At 39.3% G+C, this 18,979-nt stretch overlaps 1 protein-coding gene across 5 annotated transcripts in view; it reads left to right on the plus strand.

Annotated features, from left to right (window-relative positions):
- The window catches only part of EML6 (EMAP like 6), a 140,119-nt gene that overhangs the window by 68,377 nt on the left and 52,763 nt on the right, over positions 1 to 18,979 (plus strand). For all 5 annotated transcript variants that reach the window (XM_063443978.1, XM_063443973.1, XM_063443975.1 and 2 more), the window contains exons 13-20: positions 417 to 532; positions 7,996 to 8,182; positions 12,126 to 12,231; positions 13,724 to 13,817; positions 14,810 to 14,910; positions 15,483 to 15,685; positions 17,700 to 17,811; positions 18,662 to 18,789. In XM_063443978.1, coding sequence (XP_063300048.1) covers positions 417 to 532; positions 7,996 to 8,182; positions 12,126 to 12,231; positions 13,724 to 13,817; positions 14,810 to 14,910; positions 15,483 to 15,685; positions 17,700 to 17,811; positions 18,662 to 18,789 — 1,047 coding nt within the window. The remainder of the gene's footprint in view (positions 1 to 416; positions 533 to 7,995; positions 8,183 to 12,125; positions 12,232 to 13,723; positions 13,818 to 14,809; positions 14,911 to 15,482; positions 15,686 to 17,699; positions 17,812 to 18,661; positions 18,790 to 18,979) is intronic.

The following is an 18,979-nucleotide window of genomic DNA, read 5'->3' on the forward strand; positions in this document are numbered from 1 at the left end:
CGGACCGAAAAAAGATGAGTTTTATACTTTTATAGAGGGGTCAAGGGGGGGTAAGCCACCTAAATGGTGGATTAAACACTATAGGGTCAGGAATACATGTTTGAGTTCCTGACCCTATGGTGATCCTTTAAATTAAATACTCCCAACAAACTAAACGTTCATCAGGCTGCTAGAGATCCACAAAACTTTAAAAGGACTATACTGCTAGCTTATTTATTCAACAGTCATGTCCTATGTCTTTACATTTTAGGATGTATTTACTAATGTGAGAATCCACGTGCTTTCAGTTCTGTTTTTGTGTCCTATAATTTGAAATTCAATACGAATGCTCACTTTAATAAATAACAATGTTTTTGGTAACATCTTTTAATAAAAGAGCTCTCTATATTTAACATTCTCTCAACGTATCCTTTTAGGTTTACAAAGAAGATCTACCTCAGCTAAAACAGCAAAATAAAGAGAATAACTCATTGCCTTCCCTAAAAAGAGAGAAAGCACCAGAGGAAAGCCTGAAGCTGAAATTTGTGCATGGGTAACTATTAGCTCAATCCTGTGTCTCTTACTTACCAATTCAACAGATTTATTCACTAAACAAATTGTACTGAATTAAAGTGCAAACGTTATGCAGAAATAGCAAAACGATGACTTACAGCAGTAGCTTAAATCTGCGTGGCCCTCTTGTGTCAGTCACCAGTACTGCATGTAATGGTATTTCCTATAGCAAGGCTAATGTCATTGTATTACTGTTTGTGCACACATCCCATTATCGTACCTACCTTTGTAGGGCAACTCACCAAGATGTTTAAATAAAGTATGCATATAACCTAAACATTGTTATATAGAAACATGGCAATATAGTTCTCCTCTGCTGGAATACTCCTTAAAGGACCACTATAGGCACCCAGATCACTTCAGCTCAATTAAGTCGTCTGGGTGCCAGATCCAACTAGGGTTAACCCTGCAGCTGTAAACATAGCAGTTTCAGAGAAACTGCTATGTTTACCTTAGGGTTAATCCAGCCTCTAGTGGCTGTCTCATTGACAGATGCTAGAGGGCTTGCGTGCTTCTCACTGTGAAACTCACAGTGAGAAGACGCTGCCGTCCATAGGAAAGCATTGAGTAATGCTTTCCTATGGACTGATTCGGCGGATGACGTCGGAAGAGGGAGGAGAGTCCTCGGCGCCAAGGGAGCCTGGCGCTGGAGAAAGGTAAGTGTTTAACCCCTTTTGAGCCCGGCGGGAGGTGGACCCTGAGGCTGGGGGGGGACCTATTAACACTATATTGCCAGGAAAATTAGTTTGTTTTCCTGGCACTATAGTGGTCCTTTAACCCCTTAACGATGAGTGACGGACGAGGTCCGTCACTCAGGGGATTGCCTTAACGACGAGTGACGGACCTCGTCCGTCACCCGTTAAAATTAACCCCAGATCGCCGCAATCGCGGCGATCGTGGGGTTAATGGTGCTCCGGTCTGCCTCTGCATTAGAGGCAGACCGGGAGCACCGGATCGGGCTGTCAGAGTACATGTGCCCGCTCTGACAGCATGCCAGAGCGGCACATGTGCTCTCTATACTCACCTCCGCCTCCCTGCACTTCCTGGTTCTGTGTGAAGTGCAGGGAGCCGGATCTTCCGTGATCCTGCCTCCTGGTGACAAAACAATAAAGTTAAATTAAAATCCCACCCCCTTTTACCCCCCCTTTACCCATTTTAATATAAAATTAACCCCTTCCCTGCCAATTGATCACTGACTACAGTGATCAATTGGCAGGGATTACATTTTACTATGATCTGATTTTTTTTTTAACCCCTGAGGGTTAATTATTATTTTTTTTAACCCTCAGGGGTTAAATTTATTTTATTAATTAATTAATATTATTAATTAATTTTTTATTTTTTAAAGTTATAAATTTAGCTAGCTGGGGAGGGTGGAAGTTAGTGGGGAATTGGGGGATTTAGTATTAGGCTAACTAGGGGTTAACGTTAAAAAAAGTTTAAAAATAAGCTTTAAAAAGTTAAAAAATTAAGTTAAAAAAAAGTTTTAATAACGTTTAAGTAAAAAATGTAAAAAAATAAACCCTTTACCCAGTCCAAATAAAAATTAACCCCTTCCCTGCCAGTCGATCACTGCCTACAGTGATCAAAATACAGATCACAGTATTATACTGTGATCTAATTTTTTTTTAACCCCTGACGATTAACTTTTATTTATTTTTTAACCCTCAGGGGTTAAATTTATTTAATTAACTAATTTAAATATTGTATAATTAAATATTTTGCTAGCTGGGGTGGGTGGGTGTTATGGGAAAATGGGGAATTTACTGTTAGTGCTGCTTACTGCTAGTTAGGGGTTAACGTAAAAAAAAAAGCTTAGAAAAATGTTAAATCTGTAAAAAAAAGTTTTACGAAAGTTTAGGAAACTTTAAAAAAATTAATAAGCAAAACAAAAGTTTAAAAAATAGTTTTAAAAAGTAAAAAAAGTTTTAAAAAGTAAAAAAATACATTTAATAACGCTCATTACCACTACACCTGGTACAAGCTAGCGGAAAAATGATCCCACGCTAAGGTTCAAAATATGCCTTTTAAAATACCCTGGGATGTCTTCTTTAAGAAATGGTATGGCTTTATGGGGTATTTGGTTTATATAGCCTGGTAAAATACTCTAAAATGGGACATGGGCACAGCGTAAAAATGTAAAGTTTGAAAAAAAAATGGAATTGGCTGTGTCCCAAATGTGCCCCTCCGATATCCACATATACCTGGCAAAGGTACATACGGGGGTATTTTTGTACTCAGCAGACATAGCTGAGCAACATATGAAGTATTATACAGTGGTAGTACACATAAGGTTTGCAAAATATACTGTGCAAACTCACTTTGTGTGTCAAAAAGGCAGAAAAAACGCTTATTACCACTACACCTGGTACAAGCTAGCGGAAAAATGATCCCACGCTAAGGTTCAAAATATGCCTTTTGAAATACCCTGGGATGTCTTCTTTAAGAAATGGTATGGCTTTATGGGGTATTTGGATTATATAGCCTGGTAAAATACTCTAAAATGGGACATGGGCACAGCGTAAAAATTGAAAGTTGGAAAAAAAAATGGAATGGCTGTGTCCCAAATGTGCCCCTCCGATGTCCACATATACCTGGCAAAGGTACATACGGGGGTATTTTTGTACTCAGCAGACATAGCTGAGCAACATATGAAGTATTATACAGTGGTAGTACACATATGGTTTGCAAAATATACTGTGCAAACTCACTTTGTGTGTCAAAAAGGCAGAAAAAAACGCTTATTACCACTACACCTGGTACACGCTAGCGGAAAAATTATCCCACGCTAAGGTTCAAAATATGCCTTTTGAAATACCCTGGGGTGTCTACTTTAAGAAATGGTAGGCCTTTGTGGGGTAGTTTGAATTTAAAACCTGCGAAGATGCTTGGAAATTGCTCTTAGGCCCGGCGTCAAAATTCAAAGTTCGGTAAAAACTGATATGGCTTGGTCTCCTATATGGCACTGTAGCTTCACGAAATAGTGCCATAGACATACAATGGGGGTGTCCTTTTACTCAGAAGACTTAGCTGAGCATAATTTGGGGGGTTTGAACTTAGTGGCACATATGAAATATACAAAATGCCCAGCAAAAATGCCATCCGTATGTAAAAAATGCACAAAATTATTTTTTACCACATACTTTGGCATGTAATGGTAAAAAAATGGGGGCATGTTAAGGCACAATATGCACCTTATGAGATACCCTGGGGTGTCTACTTTTACAAATGGTAGGCCTTTGTGGGGTTTTTTTGAACAGTAAAACTGTTATAATAACCCAAATGGAAGCATAGGCTCATTAAATCCGTCTCTCAAAATTCTACTGTGAATACTGAAAAGGACAGGTCTCCTGTATGGCACTGTTGCTTCACGAAATAGTGCCATAGACATACAATGGGGGTGTCCTTTTACTCAGAAGACTTAGCTGAGCATAATTTGGGGGGTTTGAACTTAGTGGCACATATGAAATATACAAAATGCCCAGCAAAAATGCAATCCGTATGTAAAAAATGCACAAAATTATTTTTTACCACATACTTTGGCATGTAATGGTAAAAAAATGGGGGCATGTTAAGGCACAATATGCACCTTATGAGATACCCTGGGGTGTCTACTTTTACAAATGGTAGGCCTTTGTGGGGTTTTTTTGAACAGTCAAACTGTTATAATACCCCAAATGGAAGCATAGGCTCATTAAATCCGTCTCTCAAAATTCTACTGTGAATACTGAAAAGGACAGGTCTCCTATATGGCACTGTAGCTTCACGAAATAGTGCCAAAGACATACAATGGGGGTACCGTTGTACTCAGCAGAAGTAACTGAACACATAATAAAACTTTGTACAGGAATAGCACACACCAACTTTACAAAATACACATGAGAAGTTCTTTGTTATAAGTTTGTGTGCGAAAACCCCCAAAAAACACAATTTTACTCCAATATTTAGCAGAGGTTGGCGGTAAAATGGTTACGTAGAAAGTGTCAAAACAACCTTAGGTAAATAGCCTGTGGTATAAATATATACTTTTGTGTGGCAATTTTGTTTTCTTTTATGGCTATAAAGCTTACAAGACAAACATACCAAATTCTAAAATCGCTCCATATTAAAAGTTTATTTTACTCCTTGTGCTTTGTGACCTGTAACTACCAAAAAAAACTGAAAATCCCAGACACATTATATATTCTGTAAATCAGAACAACTAAATGAATTTATTTTTAATTACTTTCCTTAACCTGCACTAATTAGGCACACATTATTATTGCAAAAACTGTAAAAAAAATATCCAATTTTTTCATTTTTTTTGCATTTTTCTGTATTTTTTTTATAATAAATAAGCATGTATATATATATATGTTACATCAAATGAAAGCCCTTTCTGTCCTTTAAAAAACGGTATATAATATGCGTCGGTGCAATAAATTAGTCAAATGCAAATTGCAGTTGAACGCAAACAGCAAAAAATGCAAAAAATGCCGTTGTCACAAAGTGAAAGACAAGCTTCCGAAGCTCTGTCCTTAAGGGGTTAAGGACGGAGGCAATTGTCCATGTTGTGAACCAAAACAAAACATAGAATTTGAGCTACATGTCTGTTCAACCGTAATTTACCCTTTTCATGTTAAGTGCAACCACACTTATTGTATATCATTTTGTTCATGAGAAATAGGGCTTTCATTTCATATAAAAGATTTTTATATGGAGCACAATTTCATATGAAAAAATCCAAAATAATTGTGAGAAATTAGTTCTGCATGGCGTTTTAACTGTTAATGTCATAATACTGCTTGCTTTTACTGCAATGAAATACACATATTTGTTCAGAGGTGCCACCCATGTACAGTTTTTTATGGGGATTTAGAAAGTTACAGGGTCAAATAAAGAGCTTGCCAATTTCAGTTTTTACACTTTGTTTTGCTGGGCCCATATTGCCTTTAAGACTGCGTGGCAGCCCGGAATGAAAATTACCCCCATCATGGCATACCATTTGCAAAAGTAGACCATCCCCTCAAATCTATATCTATCTAAACATAGTGCTCATATTTGCTTCTTGCATTTTTTTACACAAAAGGCAAGTTCCTCAATCTATATTTAATAAAACAATATCAAATTCAATTAGAATGGAAAATATATATATATATATATATTCCTGGCCAGAGTGAGATAGTTACATAGACCGAAAAATGCCCATTAAGTTCAGCCTTTCTCACATCTGTTTTTGCTGTTGCTCCAAAAAAGGCAAACAAAACAGTTTTTTTCCAGTTTTGGAAACAAACCAGGAAGAACTTCTTATGCCCAGAATGGTAGTCAGATCTCTCCTTTGATCGAGAAGCTGTTACCTCACATATTAAATATATCCCTGAGCATTATGTTTCTGCAAGAATTCATGTAGTTGCTGTTTTGAAAATCTGTACAGACTCTGATAAAATCACATCTTAAGGCAGATAATTCCACATCCTTATTGTTCTTACTGTAAATTACCCTTTTCCTTTGGCATTGAATAAATCTCCTTTCTTCCCGACTAATGTGTGACCTCATGTCCTTTGTACTTTTTTTCTGTCATAAGCACTTTTTTTCTGTCATAATATCCTTCCTTAGAACAGGTGCCCATAAATACATAGCATATTCAAGGTGTGGTCTTACTAATGATTTATAAAGAGTCAGAATTATAATTTTGTCCCGACATTTATTGCCCCTTATTGCATGACAATACAGTGCTTCTAAAACTGCAGTTTCAGAAGGTGACTTTCAGGGCCGGCCTTAGGCATTTGGGCGCCCTGTGCAAAAAATCTTCACAGCGCCCCCCCTTCCCCACTCCTTACCCCTTCCCACACACCCTGTCACACACACACACACAGGCAGGCAGACAGCCATACACACACACACACACAAACACACTCAGGCAGTCATACACAGACAGCCACACACAAACACACACACAGACATAGAATGTGACGGCAGATAAGAACCATTCGGCCCATCTAGTCTGCCCAGACAGTCACACATAGGCAGTCACACACAAACACACACACACACAGGCAGACAGCCACACACACACACAGGCAGACAGCCACACACACAGCCACACACAAACACACAGGCAGACAGCCAAACACACAGAGGCAAACAGCCACACACACACACACACAGTCACACACACACAGACAAACAGTCAAACACACACAGACAAACAGTCAAACACACACTGTCAGACAGCCACACACACACAGTCACACACAGACAGACAGACAGACACACACACTGGCAGACAGTCTCACACACACACACACGCAGACAGTCACACACACACGCACAAACATAGGCAAACAGTCACACACACACAGTCAGACACACACACTCACTAACAGACAAACACACTCACAGACACACACACACTAACAGACACACACACACACTAACAGACACACACTAACATACACAGACACACACTAACATACACACACACACACTAACAGACACACACTAACATACACAGACACACACTAACATACACACACACACACACTAACAGACACAGACACACACTAACATACACAGACACACACTAACATACACACACACACACACACACTAACAGACACAGACACACACTAACATACACACACACTCACCCACATTAACACATTTTTTAAAATTTATTTAGACACCCCCCCAGCCTCCTTACCTTTAAGAATGCTGGGGAGGGGGTCTCTTCCTCCCTGGTGGTCCAGTGGCTGCTGGGCTGGGCGGGCGGCGCTGGCGGGCGGCTGGCGAGGGAGCACTTCCTCTGAGCTGTCTGCTCAGCTCCCTCGCGCGCCACACAGTGAGGCTGGGAGCCGGATGATGACGTCATATTCCGGCTCCCAGCCTCACTGTGCGGCGCGCGAGGGAGCTGAGCAGACAGCTCAGAGGAAGTGCTCCCTCGCCAGCCGCCCGCCAGCGCCGCCCGACCGACCGCCCAGCAGCCCGGCATGTCTGTTAGCCGCAAGGCTAACAAGACATTTGCCTTGGGCATTTGGGGGCGGCGTTTTTTGCCGCCCCCTGGAAAATGCCGCCCAAGGCAAATGTCTTGTTAGCCTTGCGGCTAACAGACATGTCGTGTGAGCTATGCGGCCGCAGGGCGCCCCCTGCACCATGGCGCCCTGTGCGGCCGCACAGCTCGCACACCCCTAAGGCCGGCCCTGGTTTGCATTGAACTGTAGTGGATTGTTCTCCGTGAATTTTTTTTTCACCTGCCATAACACACAAATGTTTGTGCAATTCAACCTTTAGCAGTCAGATATATTTGTAAGTATACAGCGAAATAGAACATTGAAGGTGCTGATTGATGGAAGATTCCGGGTGCTGTGAAACATTCACAAAGAATTTAAGTTGGTTTATTGCTCATTTCCCCCACCACATGTTATTTTTTTCTTTTACTAATCGATTGCTGTATGTCTTTTCTAGCTACAGAGGCTATGACTGCAGAAACAACTTGTTCTACACTCAGACCGGAGAGGTGGTTTATCATGTGGCCGCTGTTGCTGTGGTTTACAATAGGGTGCAGCACTCACAACGGTTCTACCTTGGTCATGATGATGACATTCTAAGTCTGGCCATTCATCCTGTGAAAGATTATGTAGCTACTGGTCAGGTATGGACTTTATGGTATTGCTTGCTAACTGTGTTGTAAGTCTGTGCTATGGTGTATTTGGTGTTGAATATGACAATTTATTGTTTTTTTGACCCTTTCTATAGTTACTTAGTGTGCAGCACACAAGGTGCATGGTTTGTCATGGTTGCTTAGTCACAGAGTTTCACGTCTTCTGCACCTTTAAGATGGCGCTGGAAATGAATTGATGCTGTGTCATTCTGGCATCAGTTTTAAACAGTCAGACCTGCATGGTATTTGGGAGCCCACAGCCATGGTCATGTCTCATTTCTGAGATGCAGGTCACAGACCAATCAGCGCTGACTTTAGGTTATTTGAGATTACTCCTTGGGTTGACCATTGCCTTGCTGTGCGCTCAGATACCCAAGAGTGCATTTGTTCTGCTTTATTATTTGGTTACTGAATTGGCTTGATTTCCCAGAATTATGATCTCTCTGACCGTTGCAAGTTTCTCAAGTTTCTTCGAATTTGGATTCCAATATTGTTGATTGGGTTAGGCAGTGACTGAGTGACAAGCAACAGAGGGTTGTAGTCAATGAAGTACATTCAGAGCAAGGTCTTGTTTACAGTGGGGTACCTCAGGGATCTGTACTTGGACCCATTCTCTTTAATATTTTTATTAGTGATATTGCAGAAGGTCTTGATGGTAAGGTGTGTCTTTTTGCGGATGATACTAAGATATGTAACAGGGTTGATGTTCCAGGAGGGATAAGCCAAATGGAAAATGATTTAGGTAGACTAGAAAAATGGTCAGAGTTGTGGCAACTGACATTTAATGTGGATAAGTGAATGCATCTTGGCCATAAAAACCCAAGGGCAGAGTACAGAATATCAGAGGACAGGGTTTTAGGGATAATTTTCCAATAAGGTACATAGAGCACTATAGTACAAGGAAGGGTGGGGTCAGACAATAACAAGGGCAGTTGGGAGATTAAGGAGGGACAAAGTAGCTAGTTTAAACTCGTCCCTGGGAAACTGCCCTGCTATGGAAACAATAGGATAGGAAAAAGGGGAAGGGGTAGAGGCACATACAAGCAATATATTCAACATACTCCTCCTTTGTGCCTGAGATAAAATTGAGTCAGGAACTGTACAAACTCAATTATCTCCAGGTACAGACAGAAAACACACAACACCCAAAAAGTACCCCAAAAACGGAAACCCCTCAAGAGTCACAGCCACGGATAGCCCTGATCTGAGTGACCATCATATCCAAAAATCACTCAGATCGGTTCAGTGGTTCGGATTTTCCATGGAAGTCAACTTTTAACATGTCTTTCTATATGGCCCATAGTCCTTGGGCAGGAGACTAGCCAGCAGGCCCCTCCAGAAACACATGGCAGAGGCATCTCCGCCACACTATGTTTCTGTGCTCTCTGACTTTGGCCTGTTTCTTGGACTACTCTTTGTCTTTCTTCAGACTGGCCACTGCCGTTAATGTAAAGCAAAGCCATTACATATGATATATGTTTTCTGACAGTTTATCCTAGGTTTGCTTGAGGTCATTGACACAGAGATACTGTCTGTGTAATAAAGGCAAAACCATATTTAAAGCATTCTATTATTTACATTCTTCATTGGTATGCCAAAGTCTTCATGGAGACACCATTTCCATCTTCACTATAAATAATAGAGAATGTGGAAGGGTAGACAGTTAAAGGTGCTTAGATTACATAATGGGAGGGTACTCAGCAGGAGGTTACAACATGGTAGGGTGCCGTGTGGGAGTTTATGCAATGATTGGAGATTACATGAGGTGGGTACGCTGAGAAGTTACATGATGGTTGGGTGCAAAGAAAAAGGTTACATAATGATAGGGTACCCAGTGGGAGATTACAAGATGCATGGATACCCAGTGGGCGATTACATGATTGGTGGATACCCTGTGGGAGGTTACAAAATGGTAGGGTACCTAGTCGAAGATTACATGATGAGTGGATACCCTATGGGATTTTACATGATTGGTGGGTACTCTGTGGGAGGTTACATAATGAGAGAGTAAGCAGTGGGCAATTACATGATGAGTGGATACACTGTGGGAGGTTACATAATGAGAAAGTATCCATTGGGCAATTACACGATTGGTGGGTACCCTGTGGGAGGTTACATAATGAAAGAGTACCCTGTGGGCGATTATATGATTGGTGGGTACCCTGTGGGAGGTTACAAAATGAGAGAGTACCCAGTGAGCGATTACATGATTGGTGGGTACCCTGTGAGAGGTTACATAATGAGAGTGTACCAAGTGGGCGATTACATGATTGGTGGGTACCCTGTGGGAGGTTACATAATGAAAGAGTACCCTGTGGGTGATTATATGATTGGTGGGTACCCTGTGGGAGGTTACATAATGAGAGAGTAAGCAGTGGGTGATTATATGATGGGTGGGTACCCTTTAGGAGGTTACATAATGAGAGGGTAAGCAGTGGGCGATTACATGATTGGTTGGGTACCCTGTGGGAGGTTACATAATGAGAGAGTACCCAGTGGGTGATTATATGATTGGTGGGTACCCTGTGGGAGGTTACATAATAAGAGAGTACCCAGTGGGTGATTATATGATTGGTGGGTACCCTGTGGGAGGTTACATAATGAGAGAGTACCCAGTGGGTGATTATATGATTGGTGGGTACCCTGTGGGAGGTTACATAATAAGAGAGTACCCAGTGGGTGATTATATGATTGGTGGGTACCCTGTGGGAGGTTACATAATGATAGAGTACCCAGTGGGTGATTATATGATTGGTGGGTACCCTGTGGGAGGTTACATAATAAGAGAGTAAGCAGTGGGTGATTATATGATTGGTGGGTACCCTGTGGGAGGTTACATAATAAGAGAGTACCCAGTGGGTGATTATATGATTGGTGGGTACCCTGTGGGAGGTTACATAATAAGAGAGTACCCAGTGGGTGATTATATGATTGGTGGGTACCCTGTGGGAGGTTACATAATAAGAGAGTACCCAGTGGGTGATTATATGATTGGTGGGTACCCTGTGGGAGGTTACATAATAAGAGAGTAAGCAGTGGGCGATTATATGATTGGTGGGTACCCTGTGGGAGGTTACATAATAAGAGAGTACCCAGTGGGTGATTATATGATTGGTGGGTACCCTGTGGGAGGTTACATAATAAGAGAGTAAGCAGTGGGCGATTATATGATTGGTGGGTACCCTGTGGGAGGTTACATAATGAGAGAGTACCCAGTGGGCGATTATATAATTGGTGGGTACCCTGTGGGAGGTTACATAATGAGAGAGTACCCAGTGGGCGATTATATAATTGGTGGGTACCCTGTGGGAGGTTACCCAATGGGAGGTTACAAGCGGGAGGTTACATAATGAGAGGGTTCCATGTGGAATGTTATATGTTGGGACTATACATTACCCAATACATAATGGGAGATTAACAGGTGAGAGGTGACATAATGAGTACCCGGTGGGATTCCCTGGTTTCTTTTTTTTTTTTTAGTTGTCTGGAATGAAATATTTGCTTCCAATTCATAGTTCTTTATTAGCTTCTCCATTCCAGTGAATTCTATATTACATACAGCAGGAGCAGGTGTATGACATCATATTCCTGTGTCCACTGTTGTACAGAAGATAGTGGGATTAAAGAGCAGGGGAGAGAGACTGAGAGAATTCTTGCATCCAAGACAATTGCAATTAACTCTGGTACCTTCACACAATGACCAAAGGTGAATGTGAGAGATGGTGAGTTAGTTGTTTTTAAGCTCCATGCTATAAGAACGTATTGGTATTTGGTGGCTTCATTTCCAGATGGGAAATACTCCACCTTCCCCTAAGGAATATATTTTGGTTTAGCCCACAGATACCGGTTAATTGTCACATGTTGATACTGGAGTGCTATGTGAAATTCCATGTTTGATGTTGGTATTGTGAATACATGATCCTTTGTCATATAGGTTGGAAGAGATGCAGCTATTCACATATGGGACACGCAGACGTTCAAATGCTTATCATTACTGAAAGGCCAGCATCAGCGAGGAGTCAGTGCGCTGGACTTTTCAGGTAGGCAAGGTGCCTGTGTATGTTTCTGTAATGATAAATGTTTTCTACTCAATTCTTCAGATAAATCGACTGATAACAGAATGAGAATACTTATTTATTATTAGATTTAACAGTTTGTATTGGAGAAAAGTCGGCTGGTACATGGTGATGGAACAAATATTAGATACAGTAAAATGGGTACTAGTCTAAACTCCTATCTCTCAGTCAGACAGCTTGCTCGAAGTGGAATTAAAGTTGCTGCATGAAAATTACATTTTAGTGAGCAGTTTACTAATACCCTTACCTCCCCCCTTCACTGACTTTAATACCCGCCTTATAGAGCCTGGTTTGCCAATGGGCAGAGAAAACAATCTGCCTACAGGTACCTGTCAACTTCGTGCACCTGCCCTGATTCCAATCGTGTGATTTGTTTCTCCTCTTTAGCTGTTTCTTAATACACATTTTCATTTTCCTATACAGTAATTGCATTTGTTTTTGCAATTTTCTGAGAATTGTGTATCGACTGTCATCTGAGATGTAAATATGTAAATGTGTCCCTGAGAGGCTCTATGAAGAATAGTACTTGTAACCGCAATAATAAAAGCTACTGGACCATGGAGACACTTTTTAATCATTTTCAGCTAGTTTTGGCTTTTTCGGAAACAAAATCTTTACAAAGTAATTCTGCAAGTATATAAAAAGGTCATTAAAGGCTTCCAGCTGCTTTCTTCATACCGTACAGCTTTCTTAGCAACAAAGACATTTTAAACACTGTAATTAAGTGATAACGACTTTGGAATAGGTCCGTGCACGATCAGATAATGGTTCTCAGCTGCACGGAACATGTCACCGGAACCAGACATGGTGGAAAAAATAAAGTATACTTGAAGCAGCTAAAAATACAGAGATAGGATGAGAAAGGCTTTGTATGTTTACCTGTGACTCAACGAGTTAGTTGTTAGTAGCTTTTCAACGCAGGTAGGATTATTTACTAAAGGAGAATTCAAAGTCAATTTCAACTTTAATTCAATTAACAATGATCTCCAGTGAATTCTAAAGAGAATCTCAAAATGTCGGCAAAAATAGTCAAGTTGTGACTTGACTAGTATTTATGCCTAAAAATTGTTGGAGAATTTTTCAAATAGGTTATTTTTGTATACATTTTAAAATTTGTTTTTCAATTCACTACAATTTAGCAATTGGCGACTAACCCCTACGTGTTTACCAGTGATCTTTTTTTTTATATCTGTCCAAGTCCATTCACCCAGGGCCAAGGTTTCATCAGTTTTTAGGGTGATACTAAACCTATTACAGTATATGAGGATATAGAAAGTTATCATTTTTTTAAAATATTTGCTCCATCATAGTTTAAAATCTGCATTGTGTTTATCATTTCTAAAATGGCTTTTATCTGTATCTGTAATCTATATATTGCTTTTTTTAATCTAGTTTAACATCCACACGTTACTTATTACGACACATTTTCCCTATGGCACAAATCTTTGTCTTACAGCTGATGGTAAATGTTTAGTGTCTGTTGGCTTGGATGATAATCATACCATCGTCTTCTGGGACTGGAAAAAAGGAGAAAAAATATCAACTACGCGGTACGTTCATGTTTATTGGAGGTCAGAGTAGCAAAGATATAAGATGTTAAGATTTCTAGATTTTGTTAGATGGAATAACAGTTCAGAAATTTGGAACACTGGTAGTTTACTGCCTTTTATTTTATCTTGTCAAATATACAAAACAAAATATGCACAGCACACCAAACAAGAATATTTTATCAGTCAACACGATCCTACAAATTGCTGTTGAGTACTTTTTTTTATTCAATACAAATCCTTCTACATAATTATATAACTGTTAGAGAAATTCATAGGCACAAGACACTTGGTAGAATCACACTGTCAGCACTTGCAAAGATATAAATTCCCCTGTTACAGTATTTCTCTGCTCCGTTGTGGTACTCAGAGTGTACTCAGTGTGAGGACTGACTCTGCTGATAAAAAAAAAATCAACATATTGCAGCAAGGCAGCCCTTTTCATACACTGTCCATTTTTATGATTGGTATGAATCAACTCTGGATCTTGTAACCTTTGCGTTAGACATAGAGGTCCAGTCCCATGAACCATTGAAAAACAACACACATATTAAAATGTCACAATAGCATCTATGTTTTTGCAAAGAGGGAATATTAAAGTGGAACTGTCACATGTCTGTTTGTGACACAACCCAGTAGCTAACTATAACTTAAATATAGGTTGTGCTTTTATATTTTGATAAAACAATAATCAATATAATTTGTTTATTAATTCATATTTACATTTTGACTAGGTCACACACATTGTGTATGCTCCATACCTCACTAGCGATACTGTAAGAGAAAAGTCGGTCTCGTTAAGGTGTGCCTTAGTTCTTAAAATATTGTTGGCTACTGTTGTAGGCAACTTCTCCTGCCTAGCCTAAGCCGTGTGCTAAATAGCTCAAAGCTGCCCCTTGTGGTTTACTGAGTAACAGCACTGGTTAGTAGGATCTTGATCTCCAGCCTTACACTTAGCATTGATTTGTAGTAAACTATATTTCATTGTCTCACAGAGGGCATAAGGATAAAATATTTGTGGTGAAATGTAACCCCCATCACTTGGATAAGCTGGTCACCGTTGGAATGAAGCACATCAAATTTTGGCAGCAAACAGGTACTGTTAGTATTACGTTTTCTGCAATTATAATTATGAGTCCTACTTGTAACTTCCTTTATGACTCAGGGCAGGTTTGTTAGCTAATTACAGTTCGTAGTAGATAGGGGTCACCATCGCTTATATGTAATATTTGATTTTTTAAAAGCAATCTTGTTATATTTTTTTTTTATAAATTATATATTTTTTCATTAATATTAATATTTTAAAAGTGAATCCAAAAATTTGAAAACATTTGGAAAGCTTATCTAACAATATTAAAAAATTGGGGTCTTTGTTGGTATTGTTTAATCATGCTAAAGTGTAATAAATCACAATGTGATGCTAAAATCTTTTCCCATTACGTTAAGGTAAGATATGTTTTCCTTATGTTCTGTACCTTAACGGACATTCAAACATTAAACCTATCTGGTTTATGTATCCAGAAACTAATACTCAGCAGACATGCAATAAGCTAAAGACATTATAAATGTATAGTGAAAATAACCAACAGATAACAGTTTTGGTCAAATTTTATGAATATTTGATCATCCATAGAAGGTTATATTGATCATTTGTGTTCCTTGTGACAGGGGGTGGATTCACAGCAAAGCGAGGTAATTTCGGTATTGTTGGAAAACTGGAGACCATGATGTGTGTTTCGTACGGACGTGCAGAAGACTTGGCCTTCTCCGGAGCGGCAACTGGAGATATTTATGTCTGGAAGGATGTTGTTTTGCTAAAAACTATCAAAGCTCATGATGGGCCTGTTTTTGCCATGTACGCATTGGATAAGGTGATCATTTTTTTTATACATGATAAATTTCATTCTTACATAAATGTGTTGCCAGGAGCTGGTCAATGCTGAAGTGTTAGCTATTTACAGAATAACGTGAAGCACAAAAGATCCTAAAGATGGAACGGTGGCAATTTGAAAAGTTACTCATCAACCTACAACAGTTCATTATTTAGGGACTATTATAGATTCAGCTGAGCAGACTTTTCAGGGACTAACTGCTTTTTGAAAGGAAATCTGTGCCTTTAGAATATGACAGGATCCTTCAGCAATATACATGCACCTTTGGTTGGACAGTGTTTAAAAACAATTAGTTAGTCTCTATGGTCTTCCTTTTCTTTAAAAAAGTGCAGATTTCTATGATTTTATTATTATTAAATAATGGAACACCCTCCTGACTGTCAGTCAGACTGCTAGGGATTTTTCCTTCCTACTTCCATTAGCTGCCCTGAGCCTCCCTCTCCTCGCATACCTGTTTTTGACTGTGCAGTGGTCTTTTAAGTACTTGTGGGTGAATACCATCTGGTTCTGAAACTTTGTTTACATTATTTTTCTTTATTTGTTGCAATATCTTGTCTTGAGTCATTAAATCCAAATATCTCTGTGTGTTGTGCAATATTCATTTAAATATCTCTTGCCCTAGGTTCCTCCTTGATATATACTGAAGAAAAATAATGATTTAATATTTTTTCCTTTTCTTTAACTTCATTTACTAACACACCCTTCTCTGATTTCGTGTTTTTTGCTTTTCAAGTTTATGTGCTTAAAAAAACTTTTACTTTGCTTGCTCTTGCTATTACTTTTTCAGTTTCAAGTTTAGGTAATCTAATCTCCTTTTTGCAGGCATTATAGGCTACCTTATATTTTGTTTGTGATGCATCTGATTTATCGGATTTAAATGCCATATTCTTATTTTTAATTTCTTGGCTTACCTTCCTGCTAAGCCACATTGGTTTCTAGTTTTTTTATTTTATATTTGTTACCCAATGATATATCATGATAAATGTACATTTCTAATATAATAAAGAAAAAAAAAATAAAGAAAATATAATAAAGAGTTTATTGTAAAGCTGCCCTTACCTTATTAAAGTTGGCCATGTGCATTTGCTTTTTAAAATTTATTTCAAAAGACACCATATTGTGATCACTATTTTCCAAGTGCTCCCCTACTTGAATGTTTGACAGAAAAGCAGAATTGTTAATTATAACCAGATCCAGACCAGTCTTGTTTCTAGTAAATGCTTCTACCAATTGTGACGTGTCATTTAAAACATTCAAAAAACAGATTCCCCTAGCTGAACCACTCATCCCTCTATCCCTCTATTTATGTCCAGGTAGCTACAATCTTCACTACCGGTAATTAAAGTGTTAGCTACGTGTGCAGGTTTCCCAATTTGCTTTAACAGCTGTGCTTCCTTGTCAATATCAAGATTAGGTAGTTTATAGCATTTTCCAAACAATAATTGAGTACACCCTATGCCGCCACAAAAGGATGTCTACCAATAAGGCGTCTGCATTCTCCCTATTTTCCCAGTCACATACCACTTGCATAATATTTGGCTTTAACTCTTGGTTGACATACTGCATACCACTCTACGTTTCTTGCTTTTTCTATCCTTCCTAAACAATGTGTAATCATTACAGCTAACTACTCAGTCATGTGTCTCATCCCCCCATGTTTCTGTTATGCCTATTATGTCATATTGCTTAGTGTATGCAATTGCAAAGTATTGCCTCGAATTGCCCCATTGTGTTATTTGAGCCACTTGTACTGTATGTACATTTTTATTACATACTTCCACTCTTCTGATCGTACCCCAGACTCTGTCTACACCTCCCTTGACCTAAGCTAAATCCAATCTTGTTTCTGTTTTATCTTCAATTACGAAGCATACTTAGCATTCCCAATTAATATCACCTGCATACTGATGCCAGGGCCTTTGTGTTAAACGTATTGTCCTTTGTCCTAATCATGCTGTGTCTTTAATATAGATTATAATATGTTTTGGGACAGGGCTTTGTAACAGGTGGCAAAGATGGAGTGGTGGCACTTTGGGATGATATGTTTGAAAGGTGCCTTAAGACGTACGCCATCAAGAGAACAGCTCTCTCTCCAGGTTCAAAAGGTAATCCTTTACCATTGTTTTATTTAAGAGATTTTTGTATTTTTAACATGATGTGAGAGAGGCCAAGTATAAAATGTTAACATTCTTTAGTTTTGTGACTGTTGATAAGGGTCATAGAAAGGTGGTAAAAATTAGATATTGTTGCTTAGGAAGAGCAGTTTTTAGTATTTAGTAGAATTGGAAGCTTAAATGATTACTCCAAGCACCATGGCCCCTTCGGTGATTTGAAGTGGTCATGGTGCCTGGAGTCTGTATGCGGCATTTCGCAGTGAAATGTTGCATGTACAGAAATCAACCCCTTAGTTTTTGGATGTGAGACTCCACCTCTGGCATGTAATTTGCCAACCCAGAACATGCTGGGCTGGCTAATGTCAATTTAGTGCAAAATTGGCATCTGACGCAAACACGCACAGCATTCTTGTGCCAACCAGCTAATGACAGCATGCCTCACCTTCTGTGCTACTCCTCTCCTACCGCCCCTAATGGGAGTTGCGTCAGCGGAGGAAAATTGAGTGGAGATGGAACAGAAGTAAGTTTTAGCATTTCTTTTATTTATATATTTAAATGTAGTGAGGATTACCACCAGAGAATGGGTTACTCTAACCAAAACCAGTATTTTATGAAAGCTCTGGCAATTTGTTGGAGTAATTCTTTAAGGCGTAAACTTAAATATTAAACTTGATGAGCTTCAAAGGCTTCCAATATTAGAAGACACCAGGCCAAGCTTAGTCAGACTAAATGCATTTCCCTTTAGCATGGAAGGACTGCATAGTATGAGATGGTATTTTGCCAAGAGCTGCCATAGGTTTAGGAAATGTGAACTTACCATATTGTTGTAAATATTCCGTAGGTCTACTTTTAGAAGATAATCCTTCCATTCGTGCTATCACTTTGGGGCATGGGCACATTTTGGTGGGGACGAAAAACGGAGAGGTACTGGAAATAGACAAGAGTGGCCCAATCACACTCCTGGTGCAGGTAACAGTTTATTTTTTATATTTTGAATATTGTGACAAGAATATATTTATGTTTTAATGTGATAAACCCTTTGTCTAATTCATATTACCAAAGTCCTTTTGTTTTACCATGTTCCATGGATGATTTAGATGGCACTGGTGGAGTTTGATGCTTACAGTACTGGTAGCCATGCATGGATTACTGTTTAGGT

The sequence above is a fragment of the Pelobates fuscus genome, chromosome 2 (genome assembly GCF_036172605.1).
Source record: "Pelobates fuscus isolate aPelFus1 chromosome 2, aPelFus1.pri, whole genome shotgun sequence".
Classification (NCBI taxonomy): Eukaryota; Metazoa; Chordata; class Amphibia; order Anura; family Pelobatidae; genus Pelobates; species Pelobates fuscus.